Source organism: Pleurodeles waltl, chromosome 3_2 (assembly GCF_031143425.1).
Source record: "Pleurodeles waltl isolate 20211129_DDA chromosome 3_2, aPleWal1.hap1.20221129, whole genome shotgun sequence".
NCBI lineage: Eukaryota > Metazoa > Chordata > Amphibia > Caudata > Salamandridae > Pleurodeles > Pleurodeles waltl.
The window spans coordinates 174,064,209-174,086,122 of NC_090441.1; the positions used below are offsets into that span (position 1 = coordinate 174,064,209).

The 21,914-nt window shown below is 45.4% G+C and overlaps 1 protein-coding gene across 4 annotated transcripts in view; it reads right to left on the reverse strand.

Moving 5' to 3' along the window:
* USP37 (ubiquitin specific peptidase 37) overlaps positions 1 to 21,914 on the reverse strand; it is a 328,025-nt gene that overhangs the window by 115,851 nt on the left and 190,260 nt on the right. For all 4 annotated transcript variants that reach the window (XM_069227105.1, XM_069227104.1, XM_069227107.1 and 1 more), the window contains one exon: positions 9,249 to 9,427. In XM_069227105.1, the coding sequence (XP_069083206.1) occupies positions 9,249 to 9,427 (179 nt within the window). The remainder of the gene's footprint in view (positions 1 to 9,248; positions 9,428 to 21,914) is intronic.

Consider the following 21,914-nt stretch of genomic DNA (forward strand, 5'->3'; position numbering starts at 1 on the left):
TTGGGGTCAAGGGCAACAAGTTTTTATGTTTACTTTGTCCTTGGGACAAGTAGGCCCAACCCTCTGCAGCCCAAACCCTTTGGCTGCCTGTTTACAGAGAGTGGAACTCTCTGCAGTTGAGGTAATGTGTTTCCAAAAGATAATGCTGTTCGAACTTGTATTTATGGTTCATTATTTGCAAGCCTTCATTATTAGGGTGAGTGCTGTAAATAAATGTTTTAAGGTCACACTTCACTAATGACGTTGGTTCCAGTACAAAAAAAAATAAACGTGTATACACATGTTTGAAAAGTTTAGGCTATGAGGCTAAGTATAATGCTCCCAGAATGCTCTGATTAGATGCAAATGAAGTGTCTTAGTAAAATGTGTTGATGCATTCTAGTATTTCCCAAAAATATTTTGTAAGGAAATGCCTCCTTGGCATGGTTGCCCCCTGACTTTTTGCCTTTGCTGATGCTATGTTTACAATTGAAAGTGTGCTGAGGCCTGCTAACCAGGCCCCAGCACCAGTGTTCTTTCCCTAACCTGTACTTTTGTATCCACAATTGGCAGACCCTGGCATCCAGATAAGTCCCTTGTAACTGGTACTTCTAGTACCAAGGGCCCTGATGCCAAGGAAGGTCTCTAAGGGCTGCAGCATGTCTTATGCCACCCTGGAGACCTCTCACTCAGCACAGACACACTGCTTGCCAGCTTGTGTGTGCTAGTGAGAACAAAACGAGTAAGTCGACATGGCACTCCCCTCAGGGTGCCATGCCAGCCTCTCACTGCCTATGCAGTATAGGTAAGACACCCCTCTAGCAGGCCTTACAGCCCTAAGGCAGGGTGCACTATACCATAGGTGAGGGTACCAGTGCATGAGCATGGTACCCCTACAGTGTCTAAACAAAACCTTAGACATTGTAAGTGCAGGGTAGCCATAAGAGTATATGGTCTGGGAGTCTGTCAAACACGAACTCCACAGCACCATAATGGCAACACTGAAAACTGGGAAGTTTGGTATCAAACTTCTCAGCACAATAAATGCACACTGATGCCAGTGTACATTTTATTGCGAAATACACCCCAGAGGGCACCTTAGAGGTGCCCCCTGAAACTTAACCGACTATCTGTGTAGGCTGACTAGTTCCAGCAGCCTGCCACACTAGAGACATGTTGCTGGCCCCATGGGGAGAGTGCCTTTGTCACTCTGAGGCCAGTAACAAAGCCTGCACTGGGTGGAGATGCTAACACCTCCCCCAGGCAGGAGCTGTAACACCTGGCGGTGAGCCTCAAAGGCTCACCCCTTTGTCACAGCACCGCAGGACACTCCAGCTAGTGGAGTTGCCCGCCCCCTCCGGCCCCGGCCCCCACTTTTGGCGGCAAGGCCGGAGAAAATAATGAGAACAACAAGGAGGAGTCACTGGCCAGTCAGGACAGCCCCTAAGGTGTCCTGAGCTGAGGTGACTAACTTTTAGAAATCCTCCATCTTGCAGATGGAGGATTCCCCCAATAGGGTTAGGATTGTGACCCCCTCCCCTTGGGAGGAGGCACAAAGAGGGTGTACTCACCATCAGGGCTAGTAGCCATTGGCTACTAACCCCCCAGACTTAAACATGCCCTTAAATTTAGTATTTAAGGGCTACCCTGAACCCTAGAAAATTAGATTCCTGCGACAACAAGAAGAAGGACTGCCCAGCTGAAAACCCCTGCAGAGGAAGACCAGAAGACAACAACTGCCTTGGCTCCAGAAACTCACCGGCCTGTCTCCTGCCGTCCAAAGAACTCTGCTCCAGCGACGCCTTCCAAAGGGACCAGCGACCTCTGAATCCTCTGAGGACTGCCCTGCTTCGACGACGACAAGAAACTCCCGAGGACAGCGGACCTGCTCCAAAAAGACTGCAACTTTGTTTCAAGAAGCAGCTTTAAAGAACCCTGCAACTCCCCGCAAGAAGCGTGAGACTTGCAACACTGCACCCGGCGACCCCGACTCGGCTGGTGGAGAACCAACACCTCAGGGAGGACCCCCGGACTACTCTACGACTGTGTACCAAAACCTGTCCCCCCTGAGCCCCCACAGCGCCGCCTGCAGAGGAAATCCCGAGGCTTCCCCTGACCGCGACTCTCTGAAACCTAAGTCCCGACGCCTGGAAAAGACTCTGCACCCGCAGCCCCCAGGACCGGACTTTCACTGCAGAAGTGACCCCCAGGAGTCCCTCTCCCTTGTCCAAGTGGAGGTTTCCCCGAGGAAGCCCCCCCTTGCCTGCCTGCAGCGCTGAAGAGATCCGTTGATCTCTCATAGACTAACATTGCGAACCCGACGCTGGTTTCTACACTGCACCCGGCCGCCCCCGCGCTGCTGAGGGTGAAATTTCTGTGTGGGCTTGTGTCCCCCCCGGTGCCCTACAAAACCCCCCTGGTCTGCCCTCCGAAGACGCGGGTACTTACCTGCAAGCCGACCGGAACCGGGGCACCCCCTTCTCTCCATTCTAGCCTATGCGTTTTGGGCACCACTTTGAACTCTGCACCTGACCGGCCCTGAGCTGCTGGTGTGGTGACTTTGGGGTTGCTCGGAACCCCCAACGGTGGGCTACCTTGGACCAAGAACTGAACCCTGTAAGTGTCTTACTTACCTGGTAAAACTAACAAAAACTTACCTCCCCCAGGAACTGTGAAAATTGCACTAAGTGTCCACTTTTAAAATAGCTATTTGTGAATAACTTGAAGTATACATGCAATTGAAATGATTCAAAGTTCCTAATGTACTTACCTGCAATACCTTTCAAACAAGATATTACATGTTAAATTTGAACCTGTGGTTCTTAAAATAAACTAAGAAAAGATATTTTTCTATAACAAAACCTATTGGCTGGATTTGTCTCTGAGTGTGTGTACCTCATTTATTGTCTATGTGTATGTACAACAAGTGCTTAACACTACTCCTTGGATAAGCCTACTGCTCGACCACACTACCACAAAATAGAGCATTAGTATTATCTATTTTTACCACTATTTTACCTCTAAGGGGAACCCTTGGACTCTGTGCATGCTATTCCTTACTTTGAAATAGCACATACAGAGCCAACTTCCTACATATTTCTAATGGGAAATCAGTGTAACCATTTTCAACACGATTATGGGAAGCATGAAAATAAACAAACACTGACAAAGCCAACTGATCTGACATTTTTTTATAAGTCTTAGTTTCATCAATGCGTGTCTTGTTTTGACATGGCTTTTGTAACACTTTGTTACAATGTTGAGGGCCTGGTAGCTCCCAAAACAATAAACACTGGCAAAAAAAAAAAAAAAAAAGGTTTTTGAACTCTAAAAGCACATGTTGCCACCAGTGGCATAACAAAGGCCCCGCAGCCGCCCTCCAGGAGGCCCCTTCAACACAGCACCTGCCCTGAGTGAGTCTGGAGAGGGGGCTCCTCCATGTTCTTTGCAAAGGGCCACCCTCCAGTTTCGTTACGTCACTGATTGCCACTGTAGTTCCTGACACTGAACAAAACTACTTTGTGTGCCAATTTGCTCCTTGTGGAAGAGCAGAATGCGATCACTCACAGTAAAGCCAGCCGAAAGAGAGAGAAATAGAAGTTTAATAAAAACAAAATGTCTTTGTTAACACCAGACCTAATTAGGGACCAAGACCCACATGTAGGTAGCTTTTTGCATGTCGCAAACAGCGAATTTCGCTGTTTGCGATGTGCAAAAAGCACATTGCGATGCACAAATCCAGTTTTGCGATTTGGTAACCTGGTTACCGGATTGCAAAATGGGTTTGCGACTCGCAGTTAGTAAGGGGTGTTCCCTTCCTAATCGCGACTCGCAGTGCAATGTAGGATTGTTTTGTGACCACGAACACGGGTGCAAACCAATCGCAGTTTGCACCCATTTCAAATGGGTGCTAACACTTTCGCAAAAGGGAAGGGGTCCCTATGGGACCCCTTCCCCATTGTGAATGTCACTGTAAAAAAAAATTCAGAGCAGGCAGTGGTCCTGGGGACCACTGCCTGCTCTGAAAAAATGAAACGAAAACGTTTCATTTTTGTAATGCATCTCGTTTTCCTTTAAGGAAAACGGGCTGCTTTACAAAAAAAAACTGCTTTATTGAAAAGCAGTCACAGACATGGTGGTCTGCTGTCTCCAGCAGGCCACCATCCCTGTGAGGGCCGCCATTCGCCAGGGGGTCGCAAATTGCGACCCACCTCATGATTATTCATGAGGTGGGCATTTGCGAAGCCCTTGCAAATCACAGATGGTGTCAGGGACACCATCCTACATTCGGATTTGCGACTCGCAATTTGCGGGTCGCAAATCTGAACCTACCTACACGTGGCCCCAAATTCTTAAAGAAAGTCACAAAAGTGCACCCATGGTATATGTCTTACCCCTATAAAATATTTGTGAACTGTATTTTAGCATGGGTAAATACGCATGTGTAGATTTGCTCATGTGAAAATCTGTTGAGCATTTGCAAGTTAATTTTCCCTCCAGCCACTTTCTTCCCAACCCTGGAAGAAGTTCTAATTCTGCCATTGTCAGGAGTAAATGTGCAACCTTTCTTATTATGGGAAAATATTAGAGAGAAGCTGGTGAAAATCTTTAAAACATGCAGGTTAGTAGGTTTGCAGACTCAAAGGCATTCCAGCCCTGGAACTATTGCTTACCGCTTCCTCCAGCCCCAGTATGCAGATCTGCAGAAAGGTGGCAAAATAAGGAAATTGCTACATTAGGGATTGAAACTGCAAGTATTCAAGCCCTACTATGGTAGTAGCCCTGGCATAATCAGAGAGGCTATTATCAGAGCTCTTACATAATGAGATTGCTGCCATAATTTGTCGCCACACTACATGGCACCAAAGGGACAAGTAGATCTTTTTACAGGACAAGTAGATTTGAGAAGCAACCTGTCCCCTGGACAAGTAGATATTTTAATAAATTCCACACCCCTGCAAGATCATTAGATGGAATAGGGTCTGGTCATACAAATCCCATGGGTCTACATTGTAAGGATTGTCACCCAAGTCATCCCCATGTAAAGAAACAGGGGATTGCAGAAATAACTGTAGGTGAAGGTGGTTGTGGAGAAATGGGAAGCAAAGGAGAATGTGGTGGTGAAGGCTGATGTACTGCCTTTGACTACTTATGTTTGAAAATCTTGGCAGGTGAAGGCCCAGCTTCCAAAGTCTCTTGGAAAGATAGTTTCCTTTTAATGTAGAAGGAGGAGAAGCAATAATCCTTCCAGTATCCGTATGGGTTTGGATTTTGCGTTGTTTATCACCCATCACTTCAAGTATGGGCCTAATGTCTGACGTTGGAACATATTTCTTCCCCACAGGTTTGAGCTCCGAAAGCTTGGGACCGAATGTTTTAATCGGGCTGCGAATATCTGCTCCAAAACCAATGAAAGCATTTTTGGCTCCGAAACTGATGTTTCAGCTCCGAGGTGGCAGATGGATGTTTTGGCTCGGTTTGGCTTCTTTGAGTCGATCCCGAAACAGGTGTGTAATGCTGTTCAGTCGATGCTGAATGCATTTTGGTCTTTTTGGATACCGAACCCGAGGGTTGGTAATCGAGATGTATCTTTCGGGTCCAACCATGGCCGGCAAGCAGTGGTGGACCCAAGACCAGTTGTGAAGACTTTTTGGGTGTTTTTTGGTGATAAGGGGTTCGCGTACTCATGTGCTGCACTGCTGGAATTACTTGGCTGACCCCATCAGGGTCAAGGTTGGAATCAGAATCTGCGATGGAAACTGCAGACTGCTTGTTTCTCACTGAAAACACCAGGCTTTTGTTTGGTTGACTTGGGTGCCATCTCTAACCGACGCACTCTTCGATCCTGCAGAGTTTTCTTGGAGCAGAAAGATCAACACTCCTCACAAGTTTCCTCCTTGTGATCGGGAGAGAGGCAGAGTTTGCACATCAAGTGTTGGTCGGTGTAGGGGAACTTGGCGTAGCACAGAGGGCAAAAGTGAAACGGAGTCTGATCCATCAGCCTGTGTCTAAATATCCCCAAGAAGGACGCGGTCACGTGAAAGGGCGTTTAATCGATCCAGCCAATACAATCAGATTGAGTAGTCAGTAAACTCAATCGAAAAACAAAACTGACGTTTAGAGAAAACATACAGAAGTTCAGATAGTACAGAGATCTACTGGAGCGAGAGGAAACCAGACGGTGGAAAGAAAACAAACAAAGGACTCGATACCCATGCACAATATCACCGAGAGGAGTCACCACTCAATCTTGTGACTCGAAAAAGCTTCTTTGAAGAAAAGCTACTTGTAACACTCAGAGCCCAACACTAGATGGCGGACTTATGCAGACTTAGATGGTGTATCTGCAGCTATACATGCCACACACACTGCAGCATGTTTTACCCTTGGGAACAAAAACCTTGGAACCCATAGAATAGCATCCATTAGGACTCCATGGGGATATTTACAAGGTAAGGAATCTGCAGCTAGAAGCCTCTATCAGAAATGTACAATGACAAGGTTCCCCGAGTGAAATAATTCACATTTGTTATGAGACTATCATTGTATGATCAGTATCTAGCAATAAATGCCATAAGCCTATTTATTTTTTCACAGGCCGTTTCAGTATTTCATTAGATGAGACTTGGGCATCACAGAGAATGGCAACAATGAAAGGTGTACAATATAAAGCACAGATGAAGATGTGAATAGTACAGTGCAATTCTAAAAATAGATAAAAACAGCCTAAAATGCTAAGTTGATGGCAACAGCAGCATAGAAAATAACTGACAAATGTTGGGAAAAAATCTAATTGGTTTGATGTACTTACAACCCCTTGTATCTGATTTAGGATGGGTGTCATCAGGAAGGAATGGCAATTATTTTGGTATTAACCACATTTTATTGATTTTAATGAAAAAGATAAAAACTTAGAACACTTGTGACCAAGTACAGCATTTGTCAGAAAATACCATGTAATATTGGCATAGAAGTCATTCCAACCCTCCAACCAGATTCTCTTATATTTGTGGGAACACCCCCTCATCGCATATACTGGTTGTTCTTGTTTGGCACACTAGTCCCTTGCCTTACGCCAGGCAGTTAATGCAGGTGGGTTTGCCCAGTTATACACCCAGGCAATGTCTGTCGGTGCTCAAAGCTCCCAATCCAATGTATACCCAAAACCCCCATACTCTCCCAGATCCTCCTTCAAACTAAGGAGAGCAACCTGCAGTGACAGGTCTATGAGGCACTCCAGTACCTGTGAGAGTGAGCGGAAGATGGCCACCCAATATTTCATGATCGCTGGACAGGACCAGACCACATGGAAGAAGTCTGTGTCCTCTGCTCTGCACCTTGAACAAGAGGAGGTGGAGAGATGGCACGTACTCCACACATGCATTGGAATCAAGTAGGTGATATGCAAGAAATGTACTTGAATGTAGCGAAACGTGGAAAAGATTACCAACTACCTTGGAACATCAGCCTCCCTCCATTCACTGTCCTTCAGTGGCCCACCTGTGACTTCCAACTGACACTCAGTGGAGCAAACATGTCCAGCGAGTTAATGACTAAGAATCTATAAAGGTAAGATTTCGTCCCTTCCCAGCAGTCACATTAGCAGCTGGGCCTCCACAGGGCTGAATTCAGGAGCCACACCAACAGTGTCCCTATGATGCCTCAAAGTGTGGCGGCGTTGTAAACATTTATGAAATTGGGATTAGTGAAGATTAAAGTCCACTTGAAGTTCCTGGAAGGACCATGTGTGTTAACCCGGTCATACATTCTCCCTATCTATAGATTTCCAGGAGATCCCACCTACTTAACCCATCTAGTTGCGCAGTCTGTCCCAGCCATAGGAGGGTCTGGCATGTAATTCTGCTGTCCCACCCAGTCTAGTGCAGCGCCAATCTCCACACCTGGAGTACCACTTTGGAAAGCACTGGCAAGAAGAAAAAAAACTGGATCTGCCCAGCCCCCTGAAGCTAATTATTTAGGACCGCCAGTTGGAAGGCACAGTAATAGAGCCTTATGTCTGCAGCCATCATACCTCCCAAGATGGACAGAGTACACTTCCCAAATACAATACATGGCACCGGGTGGACTTGACCTAAACCTCAGTGAACTTACTTGGGATATTTGGAGGCAGAGGGGATATTACATAGAGAATGTTTTGGAAAACGTATATAAAGCGCAGCCAAACTCTCCTCTTAAAAAGCGCTTCTCTGCCGAAGATGTTGCATGGGAGAAGTGTCCACTTTTCAAGATATACTTGCATCCTGGCTACTAGGGAGCAAGATTAAGGGACAATGCAAGGGGTGTCTGCAACACGTATGCCAAACTACTGGAAACCGAGATTGTTGATAGTATCTGGATCTGCCTGCCGGAAGGAATAGTAATTTAATAGAAAGGGTCACTTATCCCCAACACAAGATATAACAAAGTTAATAGAGTAAGAGTAACCAAAATCCAGAAGATCAATAAGACATCTAGGTTATAAGCAGGTTCCAAAATGGGATAAACAGCACTCCAAGGCACCACACAAGCAGAATGCACCCAATGGAAATACCAGAATTGTTCCAGCTTAATCCTTTCATTGCGCCCACATCACTATAGAAACCAGTATTCTAAATTAACAGCCTCTCCAAAGTTATTCCACCTCCTACTGCTGTTTACTTATGCTCTAAACTGAACAGCTCCTGTGAGGACTGCTTATATTTGTTATTCATATGTTTCAGCGACATTATGGTTAGCATTTACAGTTAAATGCATTTATCGGACAATCTCAGGGTGAACGTTCAATACAAAGTTCTAAAATCAAATAAATGCTAGTATTGCTCTCTACAGCAGTGCACGTTGGAAAAGTACTTTTATGGAGCAGTGGGTGACATCTAAATCAGTTCTAGGAGGGCCTTCTGTTCGGGGAAGTTATTTTTGTTGTGTGCTTAAAAAAAAAAAAAAAGGAGAAAAAACTAGAGCCCGCAAGAGGCACTCCTCCAGTACTGGAAGAAGCAATCCAGACTTCAATAATTCCCTTTAATGAACACACTTTTTTTCCTGAAGGTAGGTGTCAAACACCAGCTTGTCCGGTATTGTAGGGCATTGAAAACCAGTCTGTGTGTGTCTGTGATAAAAGACAATAGACAAATGCAATTATAGGGTAACAGAACATGCATTTTACATTTTCAACTCCAGTCTACATTTTCATAGCATTCTTGCTGACATTTAAGCATCCTTTATTCATTTTGGGTCACATTGAAATAAATCCCATGATCAGGTGATCTTACCTGGTCATGAATACTCTGAGCCATAGCCTGCCTGATCTCTTGCTCCTCACGGTCAAGGTCATACTGCTGGAGCCAGTCCACATCTGCTTGAGAGCCCTCAGGGGTCTTGTTTTCTTTGTTCTCATCAAAGTCTTTAGCAATATCACAATTTTTAGATATCTCGAAGGAGACAGCTGGACCTGGAACAGAAGAGGTTGGAATGGCTGACTAGATGACTGTATAGTGATGTGCCTGAGATGAGTCACTAATAAAATAAATTAGGTTTCCTTCAATTCCCCCAAGCTTCCTCACACACTAGACATTTGCATTCCAGTGTTTAAGAGGCAGGAAAGTAGAGAAATAGTCAAATCCTAGCAGAATCACAACTGTTTGTTGAGTGATGTTTGGGCAGCTGTGTTTAAGAGTCCAAGAACAAAACAAAAATCATGCACCAAAAATGACAGCATTAAAGACCCATTTATTGTTACATGCTTATGGAAACCTATAAAATACATAAGCAGAATACATCTAAATCTATATAAGTTTTCTTTGCATGCTCTCTGGTCCACAAAATAAAACTCACCCAACAAGCTAAACAAAAAACATTCTTATGCACCCCCGTGCAACACAATGAAAAATTGACCTAGCAGGGAACCTCAAACTACTGTTTGAAGGTAATATGATAAGAGGCAACTAGGAACAAATAATTCCTTTTTATAACAATTACCTTCTTCATGTGTAGCACAATCATACTAAAGTAGCAAGAGAGCCCCAAAAATGTAACTAGACTCCATATGTAATGTTTCAGAATTACTACATTAACTAAAAGACAATTATGGTCACATGATTATGTACATCAATAACAAATACATAAATACAATAGGTAAAAAGAAAGAAATCACATTAACTGCATGCCACTCTATAGTTCGTATTTCCAAAGTCAGGAACTCCTCAGACAATAACTCCTAATAAAAGTTTTCACCCATGTGGCGAATCACCACAAAACCTTCCAGGCCTATAGCATTTTCTATATTTTGAGATGTCATTTTTTTGTGGTGAATTGTTAAGGGGGTGTAAAGAGAAAAGGGGATCTCAATTTTTTTTTCCACCAATGCATTTTCCAGGCCCTATAGTATTTGACGTAGCACGAAAACGGCTGAATGAATTTACATGTGATTTGGCAGGATTACACATCATAGGGCAGAAATTATGCTTTAGCAGAGGTGTTGAATTTAATAAAATATCTATATATCCATCGGACAGGTTGCTTCTTATATCTACTTTTCCTGTATAAAAAAATATATATCTACTTGTCCGTTTGCTGTCATAATTCCTCGCTGCACTACATGGAACCAATCTCATTACATAGGAGCTCAGATAATAGCCTCTCAGATTATGCAATGGTTAATACTATACAGGGAGTGCAGAATTATTAGGCAAGTTGTATTTTTGAGGATTAATTTTATTATTGAACAACAACCATGTTCTCAATGAACCCAAAAAACTCATTAATATCAAAGCTGAATATTTGTGGAAGTAGTTTTTAGTTTGTTTTTAGTTTTAGCTATGTTAGGGGGATATCTGTGTGTGCAGGTGACTATTACTGTGCATAATTATTAGGCAACTTAACAAAAAATATATATATACCCATTTCAATTATTTTTCATTACCAGTGAAACCAATATAACATCTCAACATTCACAAATATACATTTCTGACATTCAAAAACAAAACAAAAACAAATCAGTGACCAATATAGCCACCTTTCTTTGCAAGGACACTCAAAAGCCTGCCATCCATGGATTCTGTCAGCGTTTTGATCTGTTCACCATCAACATTGCGTGCAGCAGCAACCACAGCCTCCCACACACTGTTCAGAGAGGTGTACTGTTTTCCCTCCTTGTAAATCTCACATTTGATGATGGACCACAGGTCCTCAATGGGGTTCAGATCAGGTGAACAAGGAGGCCATGTCATTAGATTTCCTTCTTTTATACCCTTTCTTGCCAGCCACGCTGTGGAGTACTTGGACGCGTGTGATGGAGCATTGTCCTGCATGAAAATCATGTTTTTCTTGAAGGATGCAGACTTCTTCCTGTACCACTGCTTGAAGAAGGTGTCTTCCAGGAACTGGCAGTAGGACTGGGAGTTGAGCTTGACTCCATCCTCAACCCGAAAAGGCCCCACAAGCTCATCTTTGATGATACCAGCCCAAACCAGTACTCCACCTCCACCTTGCTGGCGTCTGAGTCGGACTGGAGCTCTCTGCCCTTTACCAATCCAGCCACGGGCCCATCCATCTGGCCCATCAAGACTCACTCTCATTTCATCAGTCCATAAAACCTTAGAAAAATCAGTCTGGAGATATTTCTTGGCCCAGTCTTGACGTTTCAGCTTGTGTGTCTTGTTCAGTGGTGGTCGTCTTTCAGCCTTTCTTACCTTGGCCATGTCTCCGAGTATTGCACACCTTGTGCTTTTGGGCACTCCAGTGATGTTGCAGCTCTGAAATATGGCCAAACTGGTGGCAAGTGGCATCGTGGCAGCTGCACGCTTGACTTTTCTCAGTTCATGGGCAGTTATTTTGCGCCTTGGTTTTTCCACACGCTTCTTGCGACCCTGTTGACTATTTTGAATGAAACGCTTGATTGTTCGATGATCACGCTTCAGAAGCTTTGCAATTTTAAGAGTGCTGCATCCCTCTGCAAGATATCTCACTATTTTGGACTTTTCTGAGCCTGTCAAGTCCTTCTTTTGACCCATTTTGCCAAAGGAAAGGAAGTTGCCTAATTATTGTAAGGAAATGCCTCCTTGGCATGGTTGCCCCCTGACTTTTTGCCTTTGCTGATGCTATGTTTACAATTAAAAGCACAGACACACTGCTTGCCAGCTTGTGTGTGCTAGTGAGAACAAAACGAGTAAGTCGACATGGCACTCCCCTCAGGGTGCCATGCCAGCCTCACTGCCTATGCAAGTATAGGTCAGTCACCCCTCTAGCAGGCCTTACAGCCCTAAGGCAGGGTGCACTATACCATAGGTGAGGGTACCAGTGCATGAGCATGGTACCCCTACAGTGTCTAAGCAAAACCTTAGACATTGTAAGTGCAGGGTAGCCATAAGAGTATATGGTCTGGGAGTTTGTCAAACACGAACTCCACAGTACCATAATGGCTACACTGAAAACTGGGAAGTTTGGTATCAAACTTCTCAGCACAATAAATGCACACTGATGCCAGTGTACATTTTATTGCAAAATACACCCCAGAGGGCACCTTAGAGGTGCCCCCTGAAACTTAACCGACTCTGTGTAGGCTGACTAGTTCCAGCAGCCTGCCACACTAGAGACATGTTGCTGGCCCCATGGGGAGAGTGCCTTTGTCACTCTGAGGCCAGTAACAAAGCCTGCACTGGGTGGAGATGCTATCACCTCCCCCAGGCAGGAGCTGTAACACCTGGCGGCGAGCCTCAAAGGCTCACCCCTTTGTCACAGCACCGCAGGACACTCCAGCTAGTGGAGTTGCCCGCCCCCTCCGGCCCCGGCCCCCACTTTTGGCGGCAAGGCCGGAGAAAATAATGAGAACAAGGAGGAGTCACTGGCCAGTCAGGACAGCCCCTAAGGTGTCCTGAGCTGAGGTGACTAACTTTTAGAAATCCTCCATCTTGCAGATGGAGGATTCCCCCAATAGGGTTAGGATTGTGACCCCCTCCCCTTGGGAGGAGGCACAAAGAGGGTGTACCCACCCTCAGGGCTAGTAGCCATTGGCTACTAACCCCCCAGACCTAAACACGCCCTTAAATTTTGTATTTAAGGGCTACCCTGAACCCTAGAAAATTAGATTCCTGCAACAACAAGAAGAAGGACTGCCTAGCTGAAAACCCCTGCAGAGGAAGACCAGAAGACAACAACTGCCTTGGCTCCAGAAACTCACCGGCCTGTCTCCTGCCTTCCAAAGAACTCTGCTCCAGCGACGCCTTCCAAAGGGACCAGCGACCTCTGCATCCTCTGAGGACTGCCCTGCTTCGACGACAAGAAACTCCAGAGGACAGCGGACCTGCTCCAAAAAGACTGCAACTTTATCCAAAGGAGCAGCTTTAAAGAACCCTGCAATCTCCCCGCAAGAAGCGTGAGACTTGCAACACTGCACCCGGCGACCCCGACTCGGCTGGTGGAGAACCAACCCCTCAGGGAGGACCCCCGGACTACTCTACGACCGAGTACCAAAACCTGTCCCCCCTGAGCCCCCACAGCGCCGCCTGCAGAGGGAATCCCGAGGCCTCCCCTGACCGCGACTCTCTGAAACTTAAGTCCCGACGTCTGGAAAAGACCCTGCACCCGCAGCCCCCAGGACCTGAAGGACCGGACTTTCACTGCAGAAGTGACCCCCCAGGAGTCCCTCTCCCTTGCCCAAGTGGAGGTTTCCCCGAGGAAGCCCCCCCCTTGCCTGCCTGCAGCGCTGAAGAGATCCCTTGATCTCTCATTGACTTCCATTGCGAACCCGACGCTTGTTCTAACACTGCACCCGGCCGCCCCCGCGCCGCTGAGGGTGAAATTTCTGTGTGGGCTTGTGTCCCCCCCCGGTGCCCTACAAAACCCCCCTGGTCTGCCCTCCGAAGACGCGGGTACTTACCTGAAAGCAGACCGGAACCGGGGCACCCCCTTCTCTCCATTGAAGCCTATGCGTTTTGGGCACCACTTTGAACTCTGCACCTGACCGGCCCTGAGCTGCTGGTGTGGTAACTTTGGGGTGGCTCTGAACCCCCAACGGTGGGCTACCTTGGACCAAGAACTGAACCCTGTGTCTTACTTACCTGGTAAAACTAAAATACTTACCTCCCCCAGGAACTGTGAAAATTGCACTAAGTGTCCACTTTTAAAATAGCTATTTGTGAATAACTTGAAAAGTATACATGCAATTGAAATGATTCAAAGTTCCTAATGTACTTACCTGCAATACCTTTCAAACAAGATATTACATGTTAAATTTGAACCTGTGGTTCTTAAAATAAACTAAGAAAAGATATTTTTCTATACAAAACCTATTGGCTGGATTTGTCTCCGAGTGTGTGTACCTCATTTATTGTCTATGTGTATGTACAACAAATGCTTAACACTACTCCTTGGATAAGCCTACTGCTCGACCACACTACCACAAAATAGAGCATTAGTATTATCTCTTTTTACCACTATTTTACCTCTAAGGGGAACCCTTGGACTCTGTGCATGCTATTCCTTACTTTGAAATAGCACATACAGAGCCAACTTCCTACAATTATGCACACCTGATATAGGGTGTTGATGTCATTAGACCACACCCCTTCTCATTACAGAGATGCACATCACCTAATATGCTTAATTGGTAGTAGGCTTTCGAGCCTATACAGCTTGGAGTAAGACAACATGCATAAAGAGGATGATGTGGTCAAAATACTCATTTGCCTAATAATTCTGCACTCCCTGTAGTAAGGCTTAAGTCTTACTATAGCAATTTCCTTAATTTGTCACATTTCCACAGATGTGCATACTGGGGCTGAAGGAAGCAATAAGCAAAAGTTCCAGGGCTGGAATGCCTTGGAGTCTGTGCAAACCTACTAACGTGCATGTTAAGGATTTTCACCAGTTCTTCTCTAACTCTGAGAAAGGTTGGAAATGTATTCCTGACAAGGGCAGAAGTGAAACTTATTCCAAGATTACGAAAAAAGTGGTTGGAGGGAAAGTGAACTTTTAAATGCTCAATATATTTTCACATGAGCAAATATACACATGCATATTTGCTTGTGCTAAAATACAGTTTACAAATATTTTCTAGGAGTACAATTTCCTGGTCTATTTCTGTAAACTCTTCAGAATTCATGAAAGCTACTAATTCAAAGACATACCATGGGTGCACTTTTGTGATTTTCTATAAGATTTGGACTCCTAATTAGGTCTGATGTTAATGAAAATTAGTTACTTACCTGTAACTGCAATTCTCAATTATTGGTATCTTTCATAGATTCACATGCTTGAATCATCCCCGTCGTCGAGGTGGGAGCCTCACTGTAAGTTTAAATACATAAAGCAGTAAGTCAGTAAAAGTAAAACAAGTAGGCCCCAGTAGGCCTCCTAGAGTATTTTACAGTCTATCCACTTTGTTTTGTGAAAAGACCCAAACTTCAGTATCAACCAATCAGGATTCAGCCCCTCCCAAACACTCCCAACAGAGGCTGAATTCCCTCAGATTTTCTAGTAGGAGTGTGAAGTTTAATATCTGAATAATAGGGGAGCCTCTGAGGGAGGGGGGGGGGGGGGGGGGGGGGGGTCGCATGTGAATCTATGAAAGATACCAATACTGGAGAACTGCAGTTACAGGTAAGTAACTAATTTTCTTCTCCAGCATTGGATCTTTCATAGATTCACATGCTTGAATCAGTAACGAGCAGTAATGTCTTCTTAATTAGTGAATTACCTTGACTGTAATATTAAAGTAATTCTTTAAGTGATGTGACTCACATTAGTTCATCTTTATACCTCCACCTATACATACATACATATATATATATACACACACACACACACACAGAAGAGCAATAGAAAAGCTGTGTGGCAGAAAATTGACAATGTTTTGTTATTGTTTTGAGGTCTACAACATGTTAACACAATATAACAAAGCGAATAATTTGAAGCACATTAGAGTAAACCACACAGATATAAAATTAGATACTAACGAGTAAGAACCAATATCGAACATACCTTGAGTGTGGTGGCGGGATGTGTAAGAGGCTCACCTTAACGAAATAGATGCCTCAGCACTGCCTGTCCCGCTGCTGTATCGACGTTATTAGTTTCCTCGAGACAGTAATGCCTTGTAAATGTATGCTGGCTGGACCATGTTGCTGCTCTACAGATGCTATGTAGTGGCACCCCTGCAAAGAGTGCAGCTGAAGTGGCTACTGATCTCGTAGTGTGGGCTCTCACCTTGGTGTGGAGCGGTTTACCTGCTTTTGAATGGCAGAATTGAATTGCCAGGCCAATCCATCTTGCTATAGTCAGTTTGGACACCGCATGCCCCTTTCTTGTTCCGCCAAATGCTACAAATAATTGACCAGACTGGCGGATGGCTTGCGTTTCCTGTAGATAAAACTTTAAATATATTTTAATATCAAGGGAATGTAATGTCCTTTCGGCTACTGTTTGCGGATTTGGAAAAAAGGTTTTTAAGATGACTGGTTCATTCAAGTGAAACGTTGAGGGAACTTTCGGGATGAATTTAGGATTCGTTCGCAGGATCACACCTGAGTTTGTGAATTGGAGGAAAGGCTGTTTGACAGTGAAAGCCTGAATGTCGCTGACTCTTTTGGCTGAAGTAAGAGCTAGCAGTAATGCTGTTTTCCATGCGATGAATTTTAGATCAGCTTTGTGGATTGGCTCAAAAGGAGCTTTCATGAGCTGCATCAACACAACATTCAGGGACCATAATGGCGGAGGTTTTCTAACTGGCAGGAAGACCCGAAAAAGGCCCTTCATGAATTGCTTGACAATTCTTGTGGAACATAGAGACTGTGTGGTGATCTGCGGTATCTGGAGATTGCTGCCAAATGTACCCGAATGGAGGAATATGAAAGTCCTGACTTTGCCAAGAGCAGGAGCTATGGAAGTACCTGTTCTGGAGGAGTGGACAAAGGATGTATATCTTCTGCTGCACACCATATACAAAAACGTTTCCATTTAAGTCTATAGGTTTTGTTGGTAGTATCAGCTCTAGCTTTTGCCAAGATGTCTACACTCCAGGGGAATGTTGAGATTCAAGTATTCATTGTATTCAGGAGCCAAGCCGACAAATGAATAAATGACGGGTCTGGGTGTCTGGCTTGTCCCTGGTGCATCGTTAGACAGAGTCCGACTCTGTCTGAGTCGTAGATGTGGCCGTTCGGAGAGCATGAGGAGCTCCGTGTACCAGACTTGTCTGGGCCATCTAGGAAGCTATGAACAGAAGGCAACACCCCTCTGTCTTCAGTTTGTTGATGACTCTCGGAATGAGCGGGATCGGAGGAAAAGCGTAGGCATCAACTCCGGACTAGCTCATCGAAAACGCATTCTCCCACGACCCTTTTTGGGGGAAGCCAACTTGCGTAGAAACTGGCATTTCTTGTTTGAGAGTGGCAAATAGGTCCAGGTTCGGTTTGCCCCATAATAGAAAAAGGCTGTTGAGAGTTTTTTGGTCTAGCTCCCACTCGTGATAAGGAATCACTGTCCTGCTCAGGGTGTCTGCTAGAACGTTGGTTTGCCCTGGCACATGCTCCGCCTTGAGAAATATTGTGGTTGATGGCCCATGTCCAGATTTGCTGTGCTAGCTGCGAGAGTTGTAGGGATCTCGTGCCTCCTTGCTTGTTTAGATAAAACATGCTGGTTGTGTTGTCTGTCCTGATTAAGACGCTAGAATTTTGTATCTTTGGCAAGAAAGCTTTTAGGGCTAAGTGTATTGCCTTGAGTTCTAGGTAATTGATGTGGAGCTGAACCTCTTTCGCATTCCAGGTTCCGCTGATTTGCAGGTCCTGGCAATGTGCACCCCATCCTTCTAGAGAGGCATCCGTTGTTACTATGTAACTGGGTGTTTGAAGAAGAAATGACAGTCCGTTTGACAAATTGGCTAGAGTCGCCCACCACCTCATGGTGTTTTTCATTAGAGGCGTTATGTGGATCTTGTCTTCGAAGGAACCGTTGATTTGGGTCCATTGTATGTCCAATTGCTCTTGCAGGGGTCGCATATGGAGCCTGCAATCTGGGACTTGCGGAATGCATGATGAGATCATCCCTAGCAATGATTTGTAGATGCGGACTGAAACGAACTTTTTTCTGGAGAGCCTGTCTGCCAAGGAGGTTAACTTTTATTTCCTCTCGTGAGATGGGTACGCTTGGAGCTGAGATTTCTGGTAGTTGACTACAAACCCCAGGCTGTGTAACAATTGAAGGCAATAGGAAATGTGACTTATTACATGCGCCTTTGAGGGTGCCTTTATAAGCCAGTCGCCCAGGTAAGGAAAGACCTGGATACCTGACTGGCGGAGATGTGCTGCTACAGGAGCCAACATTTTTGTGAAGATTCTGGGGGCCGATTGGAGACCAAATGGGAGAACTCTGAATTGGAGGTGCATACTCCCCACTCTGAACCTTAGGAATTTGCGGTGGTTGCGATATATGGGGATATGAAAATAAGCATCCTGGAGGTCTAGGGATGCCATCAGATCTCCAGCATTTAAAAAGACGCAGGACATCTTGAAGTGTTACCATCCTGAACGACTTTCTTTAGAAACTTGTTCAGTGCTCTCAAGTCCAGGATGGGGCGCCAGTCTCCTGAGGGTTTCTTTACGAGGAAAAAACGGGAGTAGAATCCTCTGTTCTTTTGAGATAAAGGGACTGGTTCTACCGCTCCTTTTCTCAGCATCACTCTTACTTCCTTGAGGAGTTGGTTCATCCTCGAGGCGGTGGGCCCGATGGAGGAACAATTGGTGGTGTTTGTGTGAATTCCAGAGTATGACCTCTGGCCACTACATCTAGTACCCATCTGTCCGATGTTATAGCCTCCCATTGGGGGAAAATAGGAAGTGATGCGACCTCCGACCCTCGATATTGGTGGGTGGGGAAGTGCTGAGAAGACCGGCGGGTCATTGTTTTCTGCCCGTATCTCTTCCTCGGGCAGCTCCTCTTCCTCTAGCTGGATGTTTGTAAGCTGCGGCCGGTGGTAACCTATAATGCTGCTGTTGTTGGTGGTACTGGTGTCGTGATCCTGTGGAGGAAGACGGATATTGGGATCTGTATTGTTGGTATCCACCTCGAAAAGGAGTAATTTCCTCTTCCCCTTGCTCCACGAAAAGGTTGTTTTTTATATTGCAGGGTACCTAGGGATTTTGCCGTATCGGTATCTGTTTTGATAGCCTGCAACATGTCGTCGACATGTTTCCCAAACAAACTTTCTCCATCAAAAGGCATGTCGTGAACACGACTCTGGACTTCCGGTCTAAATGAAGTAGCCTTAAGCCATCCTTGCCTGCGCAGGACTGCTGCGCCAGCTAATTGTCTGAAGCCAGTGAGAAATGTCTATTGCGCTGTCTATAATCTCTGCGGAAACCCTTTCTCCCTCCTGCAACACCTTTTTTGCTTCCACCTTGACGTCTTCTGGCAGTAGATCTAAAAAGGCAGACATGTCTGCCCACATTTGGCGATCGTACCTTCCTAGGATGGCGAGGGAGTTAGCCGCCTTAACTGTGACCGCTGCAACAGAGGAGATTTTTTTGCCGATGTCTAATCTCCTTCCCTCTTTGTCTGGGGGAGACGCTATAGGTGCGGAGGGGTTTTTGGAACGTCGCTGAGCCGCCTGTGATATGACAGAATCAGGTTTTGGCTGTGAGACTAGACAGGCCGGAGAATCATCTGGGGGCTTGTACTTTTTCTCCAGTCTTGGCATTTGTAAAGGCACTGTTGCCGGATTCTTCATTGCCTTCAAACCCTCCTGCCATAAGAAATCTACAATGGGTATAGCTCTTACCGATCTCTTTGATGGCTCTTTGAAGTCGTACAAAAAACATTTGGTTTCATGAGAAAGGCCAAAATGTTTTGCCGCTCTCTATTAAATTATGAAAGCCTCCTATGTCCTCTGGAGGAGAATCTACCAGACCTGCTGGTGGTGGAGATGGTGTGGGGACGAGATAATCATCCCATTCGCTAGCCGCCGAATCTCTTAGCTCACCCTCTTCCCTTTTGTTGTCTGACGAGGGATGAGCTTCCTGAGTTTGGCTAGTTACCGGTACGCTAGCCTGTGGTTTTTCCGAAAGATTAGTAGTCTGGGTTTGCCGAGGTGTCTGGTAGCTTTCAGGTCTAGGTGGCGTGGTCTGAGTTGATGGTGGAAACCTTTTATAGTAGTCATTCAACATATATTGTAGGTCTGCTACTAGTGTGCTAGGCTTGGCGAGGGGCAATTGTTGTTCTGCCTGTGGATAAGATGTTGAGGCATAACTAGGCTGGTAATGCTGCTCCTCTTTATCAAACTCTTGGCATTTCACATTGAGTTGGCACGGGCTACTAGCTGCCCCAAACATTCAGTCGTTTTGAGAGTATGCATCGTCGTCATCATCTAAAAGATGTTGTGGTGGGTATGGCAACACTTTACTTGGAGAGGTATGCATTGGCAGAATATTAGACGCCTTGTCCCCCATGGTAATAAGTGAAAGGGGTGAGAACCTGGTGGAGTCGTCCTGATATGAAGAATGGTGCAGCGAAGTATCCAGGTAGGTCGATGGCTTATACACTTAGTGCTGTGGACGATATGATCGTCGACGGGCCGGCCCCTCGTTGACGGGCCCTTTACGGACGATGGTTCCTTCGTTGACGGGCCCTTTATGGACGATGGTTCCTTCGTCGACCGTTGTTTCGTCGACGTATCGTCTGTAGGTGCCGTCGCCGGCAGTGCCTTTTTAAACCTCATTGAGAGGTGCTTCGTAGATGGGAGTGCCCTGGTCGATTGGTGAACCCAGGAGGCCTCCGCCGTAGACGATGTGGTTGCAGACTACGTCATAATCATTGGTGAGACCGCTGTTGTGAACGTCGACGATACAGTAGTAGATGTTACAGTCGACACCGTCGTCGACGGTTGTTTTTTCCCCTCAAGAGACTTTTTCTGGCTCTTTTTGGGGTGAGACAGGGATGCCTTTTTTGAGGTGCTTTTTCGATGCAAAGGCGTAGTAGGCTCTGAATGAACCTTTTTTGGCAAATGTTTCAGTGTGAGTGGGAAACATCCTTTTTTGTCTCAGTAGAGACTTGTTTTGCCTTTTTGGGGACCTTCCTTGGTGGCTCATCAGACCCTCTACTTCTCTCACCTGTTCTTTTGTGAGGGCGAGAAGCCTGTGATGACGCTTCACTGTCGTCTGAGGAAGGATGTTCTATGGCTTTCTGTTTTTGCAGCCATAAGAGAAGTCTACCCTCACGGTCCTTGAGGGTTTTTTGACTAAAGGTGCAACAGATTTTGCAGTCTCTCACCTTGTGGTCTGGATGGAGGCAGTAGATACACTTCTTGTGGGGGTCATCAACATGCAGTCTCTTCTTCCCACAATTGTCACAGTCTCTGAACAGACCCTGCTTTGTCTTTTCAGACATGGTAAAGCTGTAGAGCTAGTTTCCTGAGAGAAACAATCTTCAGTCAGAAATAAGGAAAAAACTGAGCAGAGCTCAGGGAGACTCCCTTCACACGACGTGCGGTAGAAAATCTGAGGGAATTCAGCCTCGGTTGGGAGTGTTTGGGAGGGGCTGAATCCTGATTGGTTGATACTGAAGTTTGGGTCTTTTCACAAAACAAAGTGGCTAGACTGTAAAATACTCTAGGAGGCCTACTGGGGCCTATTTGTTTTACTTTTACTGACTTACTGCTTTATGTATTTAAACTTACCGTGAGGCTCCCACCTCGACGACTGGGATGATTCAAGCATGTGAATCTATGAAATATCCAATGCTGGAGAACAAGGCATTTTGTTTTAATTAAAATACTTTTCTTTCTGTATCTATCAGCTGGCGTTACTGCAAGTAATAGCATTCTGTTCAGTGCCAAGAACTACCGTATCAATGTGCTTTTTTGAGACCAACATTTTGTTTTTTTGCCCAGGTTTGTTACAATGGTGAGAGGCCGGCAGCCCCCAAAACAAAGAAGTGTTAGAAAAGCCATG